Source organism: Aquarana catesbeiana, linkage group LG01 (genome assembly GCF_042186555.1).
Source record: "Aquarana catesbeiana isolate 2022-GZ linkage group LG01, ASM4218655v1, whole genome shotgun sequence".
Taxonomy (NCBI): domain Eukaryota; kingdom Metazoa; phylum Chordata; class Amphibia; order Anura; family Ranidae; genus Aquarana; species Aquarana catesbeiana.
This window is the reverse complement of record NC_133324.1, coordinates 421,789,600-421,806,155: the sequence shown is the minus strand read 5'-3', so window position 1 is coordinate 421,806,155 and position 16,556 is coordinate 421,789,600. Positions and strand designations below refer to the sequence as shown.

At 43.5% G+C, this 16,556-nt stretch overlaps 1 protein-coding gene across 1 annotated transcript in view; it reads left to right on the top strand.

Moving 5' to 3' along the window:
- The window catches only part of PSIP1 (PC4 and SRSF1 interacting protein 1), a 179,837-nt gene that overhangs the window by 117,473 nt on the left and 45,808 nt on the right, over positions 1–16,556 (top strand). Inside the window, exons 11-13 of the mRNA XM_073635722.1 lie at positions 4,337–4,452; positions 6,981–7,036; positions 7,140–7,210. Coding sequence (XP_073491823.1) covers positions 4,337–4,452; positions 6,981–7,036; positions 7,140–7,210 — 243 coding nt within the window. The remainder of the gene's footprint in view (positions 1–4,336; positions 4,453–6,980; positions 7,037–7,139; positions 7,211–16,556) is intronic.

Here is a 16,556-nt window from a genome sequence, read left to right as displayed (position 1 = left end):
GGCAGCTTCCTTGGCTGAAAACCATAGGGGGGTTTACTTACACTTTAAGGACTAAAGGTTTGTCAGAACCTCTAGTAACCACTTTGCTTTCCAGTAGGAAGAAGGTAATTAGAACTATTATCTCTAAGGTTTGAAGAGTCTGATACTTGGTGTCATTCGACAAATCGAACCTTGGAAGATATTGTGTTAGTATTAGAATTCCTCCAAAGTGGTGCAGACAAAGGGCTTGCAGTCCCTTAAGGTGCAAGTGGCCATCTTGGGAGTGTTCCTGGAGAGGCCAATTTCCTCAATCTTTGGTCACGATATTTTTAAGGCTCTTACTAGATCCAGAACCCTTTGAACAATTGCAATCAATTTTTTTGAGAAATCTAACTTTCAAGACTGTATTTTTAGTTGCAATCACATCCACAAGAAGAATCAGTGAACTGCATGCTCTTTCAGTTAAGGAACCTTTCTTGTCCATTTACCCAGACAGGATTACGCTTAAAACGGATCTGGGGTTTTGGCCAAAGGTAGCCTCAGTGCATAACCAGTCTCAGGAGATTGTCCTGCTGACTTTTTGTTCTTGCCTTTCTGGGGATAAAGAGAAACTGTTCCACAATTTAGATGTGCGAATAATTCTTGCATTACCTGGATGTAACAAGGGACTTTAAATCTTCGGACTCATTTTGTTCTTTTTAGCGGCAACAAAAAGTGCCACCAGGCATCAAAGGGGTCAATTGATAGGTGGCTTAAGTCAGCTATTTTGGAGGCTTAGTCCCAGATTTGTCTCCCCTGCTGGGGATCCGAGCACACTACTAAAGCGCTTGCCACTACGTGGGCAGAAAAAGCTGGTGCCGCCCCAGATTAGATTTGTAAGGCGGCTACGTGGTCAAGTTACTTAACGTTTTTTCGTCATTGCAGACTGGACCTTCTGTCAGCAGGTGATCAGGCATTTGGCAGAACGGTCCTACAGGCTGTTGTGTCACTCCCTAGTTGTCAAGTCTTGTTTATCCTGTCAGGTGCTGTCCTGAAAGACGTTTAGGAAAAGTTAAAGTTAGACTTACCAGTAACTTGTTTTCCAAGAGTCTTTTAGGACCGCAGTGACCTGTCTGTTTTTTTTTTTTTATGCTGCTGTTAACCATATTGTGGTTATGTGTTTCAGCCTGGGCCGGAGGTACTCTACTACAGCTGACAAGCTGTGTGGAGTTGGTGTGTCCTGCTTCCTAGTTGGAGGAGCCACTCTCGTACTGTCCTGAAAGACTCCTGGAAAACAAGTTACTGGAAAGTCTAACTTGAATCTTCTGAATCTACCAGCATCTGTTAATGGCAGGAAATCTTCCAAACACATCAACAGCAGAGCTGAAAGTAAGACTTTCCACTGTCCTGAAGAAATTGAGCTGGTGGGAGAGGTTATAACCTAAAAGGGGCAGGCTTCCTATGTGTCCAGTGTCCTTTCCTCCCATAGGTTTTTTATTTTGTATATTTGGTAAATAATGGTCTCTTTCATGTTTGAACACATACAGTGGATATTAAAGGTCCACACACCCCTGTAAAAATACTAGGAAAAATGAAATGTGTTGAAGCACCTTTTTGATTTTATGACGATATTCAGTCTTTTGGGGGTAGGAGTCAGCATGGCACATATTGCCTTGGGAATCTTTTGTCCAAATCTGTCAGATTGTGAGAACATATTTTGGTGGTATTTGATCACCACTGTTTTTTTTTTTTTTTTGTTTGTTTTTTTTTTTAGTTTTTGCTAAACAAAAAAAAAACAATTTTTAAAGAAAGAAATTCTTGGTTTTGTTGTAAAATTTGTTTTCTCCTTCACTGATGGGCACTGATGAGGCTGCACTAATGGGCACTGATAAATGGCACTGGATAGGCAGCACTGATGAGGCGCTACTGACAGGAATTACTGATTGGCATCTGAAGGGCACTGACAGGTGTTCTTGATGGGGCACAGACTGGCAGCTGATGGGCACCGATGATCAGATGTGTCCAGCTACCAATGTGCTGATTATCAGCACAGATAATCATAAGGAGCCTCCGTCAGAGGCTCCATACCACGATCGGAGATGCGGTGCATCAGGCTGACACAAAGCACCAACGATTGCCGCGTGGCGGCATGCTATCCTGAAAGGCATCATATGAAGTCCAGTCAGGATAACGAAACAACCCCCGGCCGTCATTCTGCTATAGGCCGGGCGGGAAGTGGTTAAAATAAAATAAAAATTCTGATCACTTTTATTGCTGTCACAAGGAATGTAAACATCCCTTGTGTCAGCTACTCTAAAAGACCCCAAGCTCCTCTGCACTTAAAAGCATTCAAAAAGCCAAAATCTGCATTTTTGAATACCTTTGAAAATTGAGTACTGTCCGTGATACTTTTTTTATTTGCACTAACATACAATTTTTCAGGACAAGCTTTCGGGGTATGTCCCCTTCTTCAAGGTCCAAGCAGTACTGATTCACAAATTTTTAAGCAGAATGTTAAAGAAAAAGAAGAAAAAAAAAAAAGAGAGAAAACCAAACACATACAAATCAATGGTAATAAAGATAGCAGCAGAGTTAGTGAGATAAGACAGAGGGAGAGCTAGGGGGGAATGCAGGGGGGGGGGGATACTAATCACAGAGCGGTCGTAAAACTTTAGCATAATGTGTAAGGAAACCAATATCTAAATTCAGGCCATTATTCTTCGTGTCAAAAAGAAGTATCATTCTTAGTTCAAACGTTTTCCTTTCCTGGATAGTTCTGAAATTCCCTTTAAGAACTAAGACATTGAGGTCTTCTATGGTGTGGTCCGATTGTGAGAAATGATGTCCCACAGGTGTGCATAAACTGTCTTCTTTATGTTCCTTGATGGTATGTCTGTGCAAATTCATCCTCGCTTGCAACTTCTGTCCTGTTTCACCAACATAAGATCCTTTGCTGCACCTTTTGCATTGGATGAGGTACACAACATTACTTGAGGTACAGCTGTAACATCCCATGATATTGAAGGTCCCATTTGTGTGTGTAACACTTTTGGATAGATTTATCTGGTTGAATACCTTTGAATTCCTTTTTTTCTTTTTTTCTTTTCGGCGTCGTTGGCTGCCGAGTAAACTTGAGGTGACGACGTGATGTCGCTAGAGTGGAGGCCCGATCGAAGCAGATTCCAGCTTTGTTCGGAGTGCCGGCTGGTCGCTCAGGTCTCCCGGTGAGACTGAAGACCCGGGCGGGGGGGGGGGGGGGTCCCCTGTGTCCCCTCTGTCCCCTCTGTCCCCTCCCACTGCTTGTGATAACGGCTGAGCAGCTTAGCTGCATCGGTTGTTATCACTTGAAAGCTGATCACCAGCTCTAAAAAAAAACAATACCAGGGTGATGCCTCTGGCTGCAGGCATCACCCCAGTACAACCACAAGATGGCGTACAGGTACCTGATTTTGCGTGAAGTGGTTAAGCGCTAGTGTGCATGGAGCTTTAAGGTGAAAAAAAAAAAACCTGGCACTTTTACAGGGGCGTGTAAACCTTTTGTATCCACTGTATATAGATTTATAGTTGCTATCGAGAGAGTATTGTTTGCCGTAAGCCAGTAAGTACCAGTTTTGGAAACCTGTGCTACAGCTTTCAGGCTGTCATTTTTAGGCCTCGTGCACTCAGGACGCACCTAAACACATAAGCAAAATGCAGCTTTAGCCCAGGTTCACACTGAGCTGTGGGAATGAAGTCGTGCGAGTTAAGCTGAACTCGCATGATTTCATTCCCGCATGTCAGTCACAATTTCACAGACATCTGTGTGGGTTTCTGCACAGATGTCAATGGAAAACGCAAGCTGAAATTGCAAAAAGTAGTACAGAAACTACTTTTTGAAATCTGTGTGGTGCCATTGCCGATTTGACATGTCAAATCACACCAGTGTGAACCAGGGCTTAGGCACGTTTTTTAGGCTGCTTTTCTTCTGTCGAGGGGGAAAAGACATTCAGCGGAGCTGGGCAGTGTGCAATGAGGCCTTAAGGGTAAGTTTGGATTTCCTTTTGGCAGTCCTTAAGCTTGCCACACATTCTACGTTCTCAAAGTACAATCTCATTTGGGTCCGATTCACACCACTGCATTTCTGTTATGCATGTTGGTGCAGTTAAGTGCCATTCATTGTGAATTTCTGAACAATGCATCTGTATTGCAGGTCACCCCAAGGCACAGTAATGCACTACTACGATCAAATAAGTGGCTGCTTTACCTTAATATTAAATGCATCACAACAAACTGCCCTGGTGTGAATGAGCCTTTAGGTTTGCCAGTTATTGTGCAATGCTTGGGTCTACTAAACAATCCATTCAAGTTGTCCTTTTTATTTTGCATTTTACTCGAGCAGAAAGGCAAGGTTGGCAGACCTCCCCAGGTTACACTAAAGCGTGCAGCAAAACCTGTGCAAGAAAAAGAAGTTGCTGATAAGAAAAGAAAACTAGAAGATACTGCAGAGGCAGAAAGGTGAAACGCTGATGACTTTTTGTGGTGTGTGTGTGTATGTGTTTTTTTTTTTTTTTTTTTTTTTATTGCTAGTTGCTGTTATTTATTCAAGTCTTTGGGTCCTACTTTCTTACCTAAGGTCATTTAGCTGGAGAACTCGCTTTACCCATTTTTTTAACATGTACCATGACAGGCATAAAATTGTCTCATCTATACAAACATGCATCTGAGCTGCTTCCCATGGGGGTACTCGTGCATGCTTGCTCCTGAGCCCCGCTGCTGCGTCCATTGACACAGACAGCAGGACTTGGCTCTGCTCCCTCATCGCTGGTTTTGATTGACTGGGTGCTAATTGCTCCTGGTGCCCCTCAAAGCCAGTGAGACCTGGACGTGAGGGGGAGAGCTGCAGTTGTGCACAGTGCTGGATCGAATGAGGGCTCAGGTAAGTAAAAGGGGGGATGCTGATGCCTAAATATTATAAATGTTTAGGCTATGCTTTTTTTTTTTTTTTTTTTTTTTTTTTTTTTTTTATATAGGCTATCCAATCCTTTTGCCCAGTGGTCAGGAGTAAGTACCTGGTTCTCTGCTGGGACCCGTGGTTCCATATCCCTTTTCCTTTTTCTCTGGCATCCCTTTAGACGTGGTTTCTCTTTACGGAGTACCTTACAAAAAATGACATTTTTGTTGCAGGGATGCCCAAAATCTGAATATCTTAGTGCAGACTTCTGGGAAAATAAGTAAGCTAATCACACGAACAGGAAATTACAGGGGTGTTTTGTGTACAGACTGCCTCCTTGCTACCATATTGCATTGTATTTAACAGAAAATTACAGCACTGCAGATTGAAAAAGAAAGAAGATTTTTAATAACATCCAATTACAGTATTACAAAGTTCCCCACTAGAGTGGAGGTACTCTTTAGGAGCTTGTTATGCTTGTATCTACCTAGCAAGGTTACTTTGTGGTATAAGCAAGGAAGCTCAGACCTGTGCAGTGTATAAATGTGCTTTTACTAAACAAAAATGCTGTACATACAAAACTATTGCAATATTAGGAATACAGTACAAGGCTGACAGATATATCAAGCAAGATGCCTAGCAAATAAGCAGAAACTATGGTCTGTAACAGAAATACGCAAAAGTTACTCAACTCCGGTTACTGTGTGTGCGTGATCTCTGTTGACGAGGACTTTGTTGGCAGTTACTGGAGAATTGAGCGAAAGCATCTTTTTCTTCAATGGCTGGTTACAGACTTTTCCTCTTTGGTTTTAAGGCATGATGCAAGTCCTGTCCAGCCTATGCCTGGCAACCATTTATATATGTCAGGTTGTTTACCATAACAACCGAACAATAGAAAAACATCTCTGTAGTTTTCCATTAGAGAGGCACTCTCTAATTCTAACTCAAGATGGCACTCTTGTGCCATAGGTTATATATTACCTGTTTACTGTAGCTATAGAGACAATAGACTGACACTGTCAATTGAAATGCAATAATGGTATCTACCTACATTCCCAGTGTTCGAGGACAGCATTTGTTTGAGAAGTATCCACTCAAACATTGATTTCTGTTGAAACTAGTCTGATGGAGAAAATCACTAATTTGGGGGGGGGGGGGGGGGTGTGTGTGTGTGTGTGTGTATATATATATATATATATATATATATATATATATATATATATATATATATATATATGTGTGTGTGTGTGTGTATATATATATATATATATATATATATATATATATATATATATATATATAAAATATGTGTGTATTTATATATAATTTGTAAATATATATAGAGAGATAGATATATATAGATATTTACAAATTATATATAAATGCATATTGCGGTTCTCCGCGTCTTCGGATCTAGCTTCAAGGGATCGCACCCTCACCTGCAGCGTGTGCAGGGAGGCTGTGTGGTCTCGGACTGTATCCTCTGTGTCCCCGAACTGACGCTTCGTCTCCGTAACCCTCTGGCGTATCTTGTCAAAGTCCTGCCGGATCCGACCGACCTCCAGCTGGACTGTGTCGATCTTGGTAGTGAGATCCGACAGGGAGGACTGACAGCCGGTGATCGCCCGCATGAGTGCATCAAAGTTGCTCTGCTCCAAGAGCGCCGGGGCAGAAGTCTACGTCTGGGAAGCCATGCTGTGCTTGTCAGCCACGTGCGTCGCCGCCTCTCCCGGAGACCTAGAGGATTTGGGAGCGTTCACCCTCTGCTGTGCCTTAGATTTATGCCCCGTCCGTCTCATTCCCCGACAGGAACAATCTAGGGGTATTGTAACAGACCCCGGAGGTCCCGAAGTGTAAAAAACAGGATAAAATTCCCCCGATGGAAGCAGAGCTCCTCAACAGTGCGTCCAACACCGCCGCCATCTTGGCCACGCCCCCTTTCAGGCTATTTTTAGCGCTATAGTGCCTGTAAAGCCCCTCCATGTGAAAGGGGTTTAACAGAGCTGCATCGCCACACTTCAAAATGTAGAAATCAGGTTTTGCATTATTTAAAATGAAACGTTTTTAACCCATTTTTTGTATTGTTTTGCAGCCACAGTAAGGAGGAAACTAAAAAAGCAGACGTTAGGAAATTTGACAAGAAAAAAGGTTTGTTTTTGGTTTCTTTTTGTTTATAACTGAATTGTAAGTACATATTTGTTTTTGTACTGAATCTATGCTGTGAATTTTTTATTTTTTTTTCAATATATAGAAACCTCCATTGATGCTAGGCTTCAAAGGATACATGCAGAGATAAAGTCGTCTTTAAAGCTTGACCACCAGGTTTGTATTGGAAGGCTTCAAACATATTTTAGGTTGTGATTTCTTTGTGTACTCTGTTAAGTAATGCACTTTAGGCAGCAAGTAAACTGCTGTTATAAAAATACTGGGAAAATTCAGGGTTACATATTACTGGTTTGAACACGGTATTGGGGTTGTAAGTGGTACTGAAGGCTTTTGTTTATGAACTATAATCTATATAACCACTTAAGGACCAAGCCTTTTCTGGCACTTCTTGTAAAATATATTTTTTTTTTTTTTTTATAGAAAATTACTTGGAACCCCCCAAACGTGTATACAGTGCCGTGCAAAAGTATTCATCCTCTTGGCATTTTTTGTGTTTTGTTGCCTCACAACCTGGAATTAACATGGATTGTTTGAGAATTTGCATCATTTAATTCACAGAACATGCCCACAACTTTGAAGATTTTTTTTTCTTTGCTTCACAATAAAAAAAAAAAAAAAACAACAAATAGGACAAAATAACAGAAAAAGTCAATGTGCATAAACTATTCACCCCCCTAAAGTCAGTACTTTGTAGAGCCACCTTTTGCGGCTATCACAGCTCCAAGTCGCTTTGGATAAGTCTCTATGATCTTGCCACTGGGATTTTTGCCCATTCCTCCTTGCAAAACTGCTCCAGCTCCTTCAAGTTGGATGGTTTGCGCTTGTGAACAGCAATCTTTAAGTCTGACCCCAGATTTTCTATTGGATTGAGGTCTAAGCTTTGACTAGGTCATTCCAACACATTTACATGTTTTCCCTTAAACCTCTTAAGTGTTGCTTTAGCAGTGTGTTTGGGGTCATTGTCCTGCTAGGTGAACCTCCTTCCTAGCCTCAAATCACACACAGAGTGGTACAGGTTTTGCTGAAGAATATCCCTGTATTTAGCACCATCTATCTTTCAATCAACTCTGACCAATTTCCCAGTCCCGACTGCTGGAAAAACATCCCCACAGCATGATGCTGCTACCACCATGTTTCACTGTGGGGATGGTGTTCTTTGGGTGATGTGATGTGTTGGGTTTGCGCCAGACATAGCGTTTTCTTTGGCCAAAAAGTTCAATTTTAGTCTCATCAGATCAGAGCACCTTCCTCCATACATTTTGGGAGTCTCCCACATGCCTTTTCACAAACTCAAAACGTGCCATATTGTTTTTTGCTGAAAGTAATGGCTTCTGGCCACACTGCCATAAAGCCCAACTCTATGGAGCATACAACTTATTGTCACCCTATGTACAGTTACTCCAGTCTCTGCTGTGGAACTATGCAGCTCCTCCAGGGTTACCTTAGGTCTCTGTGCTGTCTCTCTGATTAATGCCCTCCTTGGTTTTGGTGTGTGGCTGTCTCTTGGCAGGTTTGCTGTGCTATGTTCTTTCCATTTGGTTATGATAGATTTGATGGTGCTCCTAGGGATCATCAAAGATTTGGATAATTTTTTTTTATAACCTAACCCTGACTTCTCAACAACATTGTCCCTTGTTTGGAGAGTTCCTTGGTCTTCAGTGTTTGGTTAGTGGTGTCTCTTGCTTAGGTGCTGCAGCCTCTGAGGCCTTTCAAAAAGGTGTGTATATGTAATGACAGATCATGTGACACTTAGATTGCACACAAGTGGACATCATTTCACTAATTTGACTATATTATATATTTTGTATTTGTATATATTCTCATTTTACCTCACCAACCTAGACTATTGTGTTCTGATCCGTCACATATAATTGGGATTAAAAAAACATTGAACTAAAGACCGTAATGTAACAAAATAGGTAAAAAGCCAAGGGGGGTGAATACTTTTGCAAGGCACTGTATATGTACGTGTGTGTGTGTGTATATATATTTATTTTACTAGTAATGGCGGGGATCTGCAATTATTAGCGGTATTGCGGCAGACAGATCAGACGCTTTTGAGACCGTTGACATTTATAGAGCGATCGGTGCTATAAATATGCACTGATTACTGTATAAATGTCACTGGCAGGGAAGGGGTTAACACTAGGGGGCGATCAATGGGTTAACTGTGTTCCCTCAATGTGTTCTAACTGTGTGGGGATGGGACTAACTAGGAGAGATGACAGATCGCTGGTCCTACTTGCTCCTACTAGGAACTCACGATTTGTCTCCTCTCCTCTGACAGCACAGGACACAAAAATCCCTGTGCTGGCTCTCATGCACGTGATTGCGCCTGCCGGCCATGTGCATCGGGCCCCCGCTGTGCAACTTGATTTAACAATGAATTAAAAAACTAAACAGTAAAGTTATCCCCGAATCATGCAGCTCTAACACTATGTAATAGAAATAAGGGATAACAGGTCCTCTTTATAGAGAGATCTGAGGTGTATAAGAATACAAAACAAATTGTATCCCTTCCTGGCCTCACCGGTAAAACCAGTAAGCCCAAGAAACACCGGCAGGGTGGGGGGGGGGGGGGGGGGGGATATGATCTCTCACTGTTTCTGAAAAGCGATCCAGCGACTAATTAGCCGATCTGACTACTTTTATGAGAAACCATCGACGGCTGGGTAAAAAATACTAGGGTTATGGTTGATGACTTTAGCCATAACCCCGGTAAGCCGCAACGTATATATATATGTGTGTGTGTGTATATGTATATGTATGTGTATATATATATATATATATATATATATATATATATATATATATATATATATTTTCATATCTCCATCTAGCGGTCAGCAAGTGGATAATGTGTGTTTTTGTTTTTCTCAATACAAACATGTGAAAAACACAAGCAGTAATCTTAAAGTGATTGTAAACCCTCATTTGTTATTTTAAATTAAAAAAAAAAAAAAAAAAAAAAGTCATACTTGCCTCCACTGTGCAGCTCGTTTTGCACAAAGTGGGCAATGATCATCCTCTTCTGGGGTCCCCCGGCGCTGCTGGTAGCTCCTCCCCGCATCAGATAACCCCCTAGGAGAAATGCTCTCCCGTGGGTTGCCTTGCAGGCGCGCTCCCAAGTCCAGCATTTGGCGTCCATAGACACAAATGCCAGACTCGACTCCGGCATTGGATTTGATTGACTGCTGGAGCCAATGGCTGCTCTGCTATCAATCTATCCAATCAAGAGCTGGGACCCCGTTTAGGGAGGGACAGCGCATCTCTGCCGAGGCAAATACTGGGCTCAGGTAAGTAAAACGGGGGGGCGGTCACTGCCAGGTGTTTTTTCACCTTAATGCATCGGATGCATTAAGGTGAAAAAACACAAGGGTTTACAACCCCTTTAAGCCCTTTGTAACCAGGGTTAAAACAAATTTTAACCCCAAAACCAGTAACTAATTAGTGTATTCATGTGGAATATACCTTGTTTTTTCAGGACATATTGGGTGTTCATTTGGTAATATATATATATATATATATATATATATATATATATATATATATATATATATATATATATATTAAATTTTCCCCTTTCGTCTTTCAGGACAGCCACCATGATAGATAGTCTCCTCCTCTTCCTCTAGGAAACACTGCGCCAGCCCATAAATTCTTACTTCCCCCTGCCAGACCTCAGTATTAGTGTTTCCTCCGGTGGGGAGACACTGTGCAAGGAGCCAGGCCACTCAGTCAGGGCGACTGGCCGATGTTTGTGATTTTTGATCCGGTATATGGGAGCAGGGGCTTCCTAGGAGCAAGGGGGTATTTACCCCTCTTTCACTTGCCATTCTAGCCGAGCACGGCTTCAGGTTGCGGGGGATCACTATCGCGGCTACAGGGCCGCAGCAAGCAGGCGTTCGCCCTTCCCTGTACACTGTACAGGCCGTTCGTTTTGGAACTAAAAAGAGGCGGGCCGGACGACGGGCGACATCATTTCCGGCAGAAGGGCGAATGCTTGCCTTTGACCCCCGACTTCCGGGTCGCGGAGCTGATAGGGAAGCCAGGCACAGGCTGGAGACGAGTCTGGGACACGCACAGGCAGCGTGGGACTCGGTAGTAGCAACCACCTGCAGTCATGTCGGAAGCAGATGCTCAGCCAACGGACACTACCTCCAGCCTTCCTAAGGTAAGAGCGCCCTGGGGAAGGGCACTTTTTATCTGGGATTGTCCCTCCATGTATAGTTCCTGTGATGGGGGGGCAGACACCCTGGGTGGTCAGTAGGGCTGAAACAACTAATCGATTAATCGACAACTAATCGATTATGAAATTAATCGATTACTATTTTCATAATCGATTAATCGGCCAGTAACATAATGGGGTTAAAAAAACCCTAAAATGAGCCCTTTATAGAAGAGCAAATTATCGCTACTGCATATATTACTTTAACAGTTCTATATTTAAAAAAATTAACCCCTTACAGTAGTGATTATCTGCTTTTTTTGTACTATAAAGGGCTAATTTTAGTTTTTTTTAACCCCATTATGTTACTAAACGTCTTAGACCTGGTTCACATCTATGTGTGTTTTTTGGTGCTTTTTGCAGAAATGCACTACTACAGCTCATTTACATGTTTTCCTATGGGACACGTTCACGCAAAACGGTGCTTTTTTGGTTCAATATACTTCAATTGAAAAGCTGCAGAAAAGCATGTAATGCGTTTTTGCAGCAATTTTTGTTTAATCTGCCCAACAACAAATTGCCAAAAAAATGCCTGTGCAGAAATCAAAACGCACAGCAAAAAGCACTGCAGAAACAGATCAAAAGCAAACTGCATAGATGTGTACTGAGCCTTATGCTGACCACACGGATCAATTTTCAGACGAGAATATTCAGATGAAAAATCTTTGTACATTCGCTGAATGAAAGAACGAACGTTCTTAAAATGACATTTTTTGAAGGAAGACATTGTTTTTAATAAAAAAATTTGATCACTGAGTCTGATGATATTTACCAGATTCACCCTTTAATAGTATATACAGTATATATCCTCTAATAGTATATACAGTATATCTCCTCTAATAGTATGTACAGTATATCTCTTCTGTCTGTTATGCTGAGAGTGGATTCGATATTTTGCTCCCTAACCATATAGTTGGTTATTTATATGTTCCACAGCACAGAGATATTTAAGAATAAATTACTTTTTTTTTTTAAAACTTTACACATTAACTAAATTATACACCACACTTTTTTTAAGGTGATTAATCGAATAATCGATTAATCGAAACAATAATCGGCCAACTAATCAAATATGAAAATAATCGTTAGTTGCAGCCCTAGTGGTCAGGGGGAGGGAGGCTCAGATCCTCACATATTAAGGAGGGTCTAGTGCACTCCCAGGGTTGTGTCCTAGTTTAAAAAAAAAAAAAATGACAAAATATTTTTTTATTTTTTTCATGTATTTCAAAAAGCTACAGAGAAGTCCAAGTCTACACATAGCTCTAAGAAGAGATGTGCCTCTTGCAGGGACACATTAGGGGAATCATGGACAAAAGTCTTGTATAGGGAGTGCATAGACTCCCTTGTTAAAGAGAGGGACTCTGAGCAGGAGTCAGGACTAGCAGCCTCGGTAAAGGAGCTCTCGTCCACCTTTTCTTCATTTAAAGCCTTATTTGAAAGGTTTCAGCCTCCCGTTAATCCAGTTCCCCAGGACACAACCCCGCCTCAGGCACAGGGCTCTGCTCCTGCCCAACCTGCAACTTCAGTTAGGGCAGAAGAATCTCCAGGCCCTTCCGGAGTGGAACAAAGACAGCCAGACAGTTCCTCTTCCGATTCCCAGGATGGTTCAGGGGGGGAGGACCAGGACAGGGAGTCCCGAAAATCCTCCAGATATAAATTATCCCTGGAAGAGGTAGAGGACCTCTTAGGGGCTATTTATACAACCCTCGGTATTCAGGAGGACAAGAAACCCCTGACCCTTCATGACCAAATGTACAAGGGCTTGGGGGAACAAAAGAAAAAAGTTTTTCCAGTGCATGAGATACTGGTTGAAACTATTAAAAAGGAGTGGCAAGACCCCGAAAGGAAGCCCTTTTTTTCTAGATCCCTAAAGAGGAGATTTCCGTTCTCAGAGGATCCTGCATCTATCTGGAATAAAAATCCCAAGTTAGATGCGGCCTTCTCCCAGGTTTCCAGACACACGGACCTGGCGTTTGAGGACATGGGGGACCTTGGTGGATGTCATGGATAAGAGAATAGATTCTCTCCTCAAAAAGACTTGGGACTCAACAATTGGCAATTTAAAGCCTGAGTTGGCTGTCACAGTTGTGGCTCGCAACCTGGAGCACTGGTTTCCCCAGATCCAAGAGCATATTGAAGCTGGAACGGCAAAAGAAACCATTCTATCTTCTTTCCCTACGATTCTGCAGGGTATCGCCTACATAGCTGATGCCTCGGCAGAATCGGTCCGTATGTCGGCCAGATCAGCGGCTCTGGCCAATTCTGCCAGGAGAGCCCTCTGGCTAAAAACTTGGCCAGGCGATAGCGCCTCTAAGGTCAAGTTGTGCGGGATACCTTTAACAGGAGACCTTCTCTTCGGCCCAAGGTTTAGAGACCGTCTTGGACCGCACAGCAGACAGGAAAAAATCCTTCCCAGTTAAGCGGAAAACCCCTGCACAAACAAAGAAGGGGTTTCGTCCGCAAAAACGTAAAGAAGCTCCAAAGCCGGAAGGGCAAAAGAGATCTTGGGGTCAAAAAGGCAAGGGCAGAGGAGGGGCGATTTTTCGCCCTCCTGACCAGCCCCGTAAAAGCCAATGACTCCCCAACCACAGTGGGGGGAGGACTGGGGGCCTTCCTTCCACAGTGGGAGGCAATATCCCCCAATCACTTTATCCTAGGGGTTATAAGAAGGGGGTACCGTCTCGAATTCACAAATCCTCACCCGCGGAGATTCCTTGTCACGCACCTAACCAGGTGAACGGCAAAGGCCGAGGCTCTGTTGGGAGCACTAAAGGATCTGGAAGATCAAAATGTGGTTCTCAGAGTACCAAAAACAGAGGAGGGAGAGTGTTTCTATTCACACATCTTCGTAGTGAAAAAACCCACAGGGAAATTCAGACTGATTCTGAATTTAAAACCCCTGAACAGGTCAGTGACATACAGAAGATTTCGTATGGAGACAATTTTTACAGTCAGAGCCCTGCTACCCCACAACTGCTTTATGGTGTCACTGGACCTAAGGGACGTGTATCTACATGTCCCTATAGCAGAAGCTTCGCAGAGGTTTCTTTGGCTAGCAGTAGACGTAGGTGGAACAATGGTACATCTACAGTTTCAGGCGCTGCCATTCGGGGTATCCTCCTCGCCCCGCATCTTCACCAAGGTTTTGGCGGAAGTTATGGCCTTTCTTCGGCTCCAGGGAATATCAGTGATAGCATATTTGGACGACCTGCTCCTATTTGCAGCGTGCCCCGTACAGTTAGTCAAAGATCTAGAACTAACAAAGAAGGTCCTTACAGGTCTAGGGTGGCTACTGAACTTGGAGAAATACAGTTTGATTCTCTCACAACGCATCATGTACTTGGGCTATCTGTTGGACTCAACACTACTGAGAGTGTTTCTTCCAGCAGAAAAAGTACTAAAACTGGACAGGGCAGTGGCCGCTCTCCAGTGCAGCAATCAGGTCTCCATAAGAGTTCTGATGTCGGCCCTGGGACTATTAACCGCTACCCTCCCAGCAGTGCAGTGGGCAGGTCTGCACTTTCGTCCCTTACAGTCCTTTGTCCGAAGGGTGTGGGATCACAATCAGAAAGATCTGGACACCTTGGTACAGGTTCCGCACCAAGTAAAGAGATCCCTCTGGTGGTGGAGGAAGGTCTCAAACTTGTCACAGGGTCGTCTGTGGTTCATCCCAGTTTCTCAGGCGCAAGCGGCAGAGGATGGGGGGCGCATCTGGGTTCCCTTTTAGCACAGGGCACCTGGGAGGACGATGAACTAAGAAGGTCGTCCAATTGGAAGGAGCTGAGGGCAATCGGGCTAGCACTCAGGTTTTTCAAAAAGGAGCTACAGGGCCACCATGTTCAGGTGCGGTCGGACAACTCGTCCGCCGTGGCCTATGTAAACAAACAGGGCGGCACGAGAAGCGGAGTCCTTTTGGCCTTAGCATCAGACATTCTGAACTGGGCCTAGACCCACACTCTCTCTCTCAGCAGTCTTCCTGAGAGGAGAAAAGAATGTGATAGCAGACTTTCTCAGCTGAACCAAGCTGAGAGAGGGTGATTGGATCCTCAACCAGGAGGTTTTCAATCTAATTTCAGAGAAATGGGGTCCTCCAGAAGTAGATCTGTTTGCGACAAGAAACAATGTGAAAGCCCCATGTTTTTTCTCCCTAAACAGAGGAGAGGGAGCACGGGGGGTCAACGCATTGATCCAGAACTGGCATTTCAGAATCTGCTATGCCTTCCCGCCCCCGGTGTTATTGCCAGCAGTTCTCAGGAAGTTCCAGATGGAAAACACGTCCCTGATTCTAGTAGCACCACATTGGCCAAAGAGGGCTTGGTTCTCAGTACTCAAGCAGCTAGCGGTCGAACCTCCCTTATTCCTGCCACCTCGAGAGGACCTCCTGTCACAGGGCCCAGTCCTCTGTCCACAGGTACACCAATGGCAGTTAGCGGCCTGGCTACTGAGGAGGGTATATTAAGATCGAAGGGGTTTTCTGAGAAATTGATCTCCACCCTCCTCAGCAGCAGGAAGAAGGAAACACGCCAGATCTATAAGAAGGTCTGGGTACGTTTCAATGAATGGTGTGTAGAAGGCTCTTTTGCGGTACATAGTCCCACAGCTGTGTTGGAATTTCTTCAGTGCGGGGCAGATAGGGGTTTATCCATTAGTACCCTTAAAGGGCAGGTGTCAGCACTGAGTGCTTATTTAGAAAAACATCTGGCCACCAACCCTTGGGTGGTCAGATTCTTTAAGGCTCTGTCTAGACAGAGACTGGTTCAAGGCCCTCCCTTTCCCAAGTGGGACCTATCTTTAGTTTTACAGAGCCTGACGGGAACCCCCTTCGAACCGTTAGAAGGGTGCCTTCTGAAAAATCTTACGTTTAAAAAGTTTTTTTTTAGTAGCAGTGACAACTGCCAGGAGAGTCTGTGAGATTGAGGCCTTATCTGTCAGACCTCCTTTTTTCGTTATTTTCCCAGATCGGATCATCTTCAAGACTGATCCGGCATTTTTGCCTAAGGTGGCTTCTGGATTCCACAGAAGTCAGGAGGTAGTGTTACCTTCATTTTGTCCCAACCCCTCAGGGGGAAGGGAATTAAAATTTCATTCTTTGGACGTAAGGAGATGTATCCTTCAGTACCTAGATCTGACCAAAACATTTAGAAAGTCAGACTCTTTATTTGTTTTGTTTTCTGGGACCAGAAAGGGATGCAAAGCGTCTAGACGCACTATTGCCAGATGGCTCAGAACAACCATTTGTCAGGCCTATACATTAGCAGGGAAAGAAATCCCAAT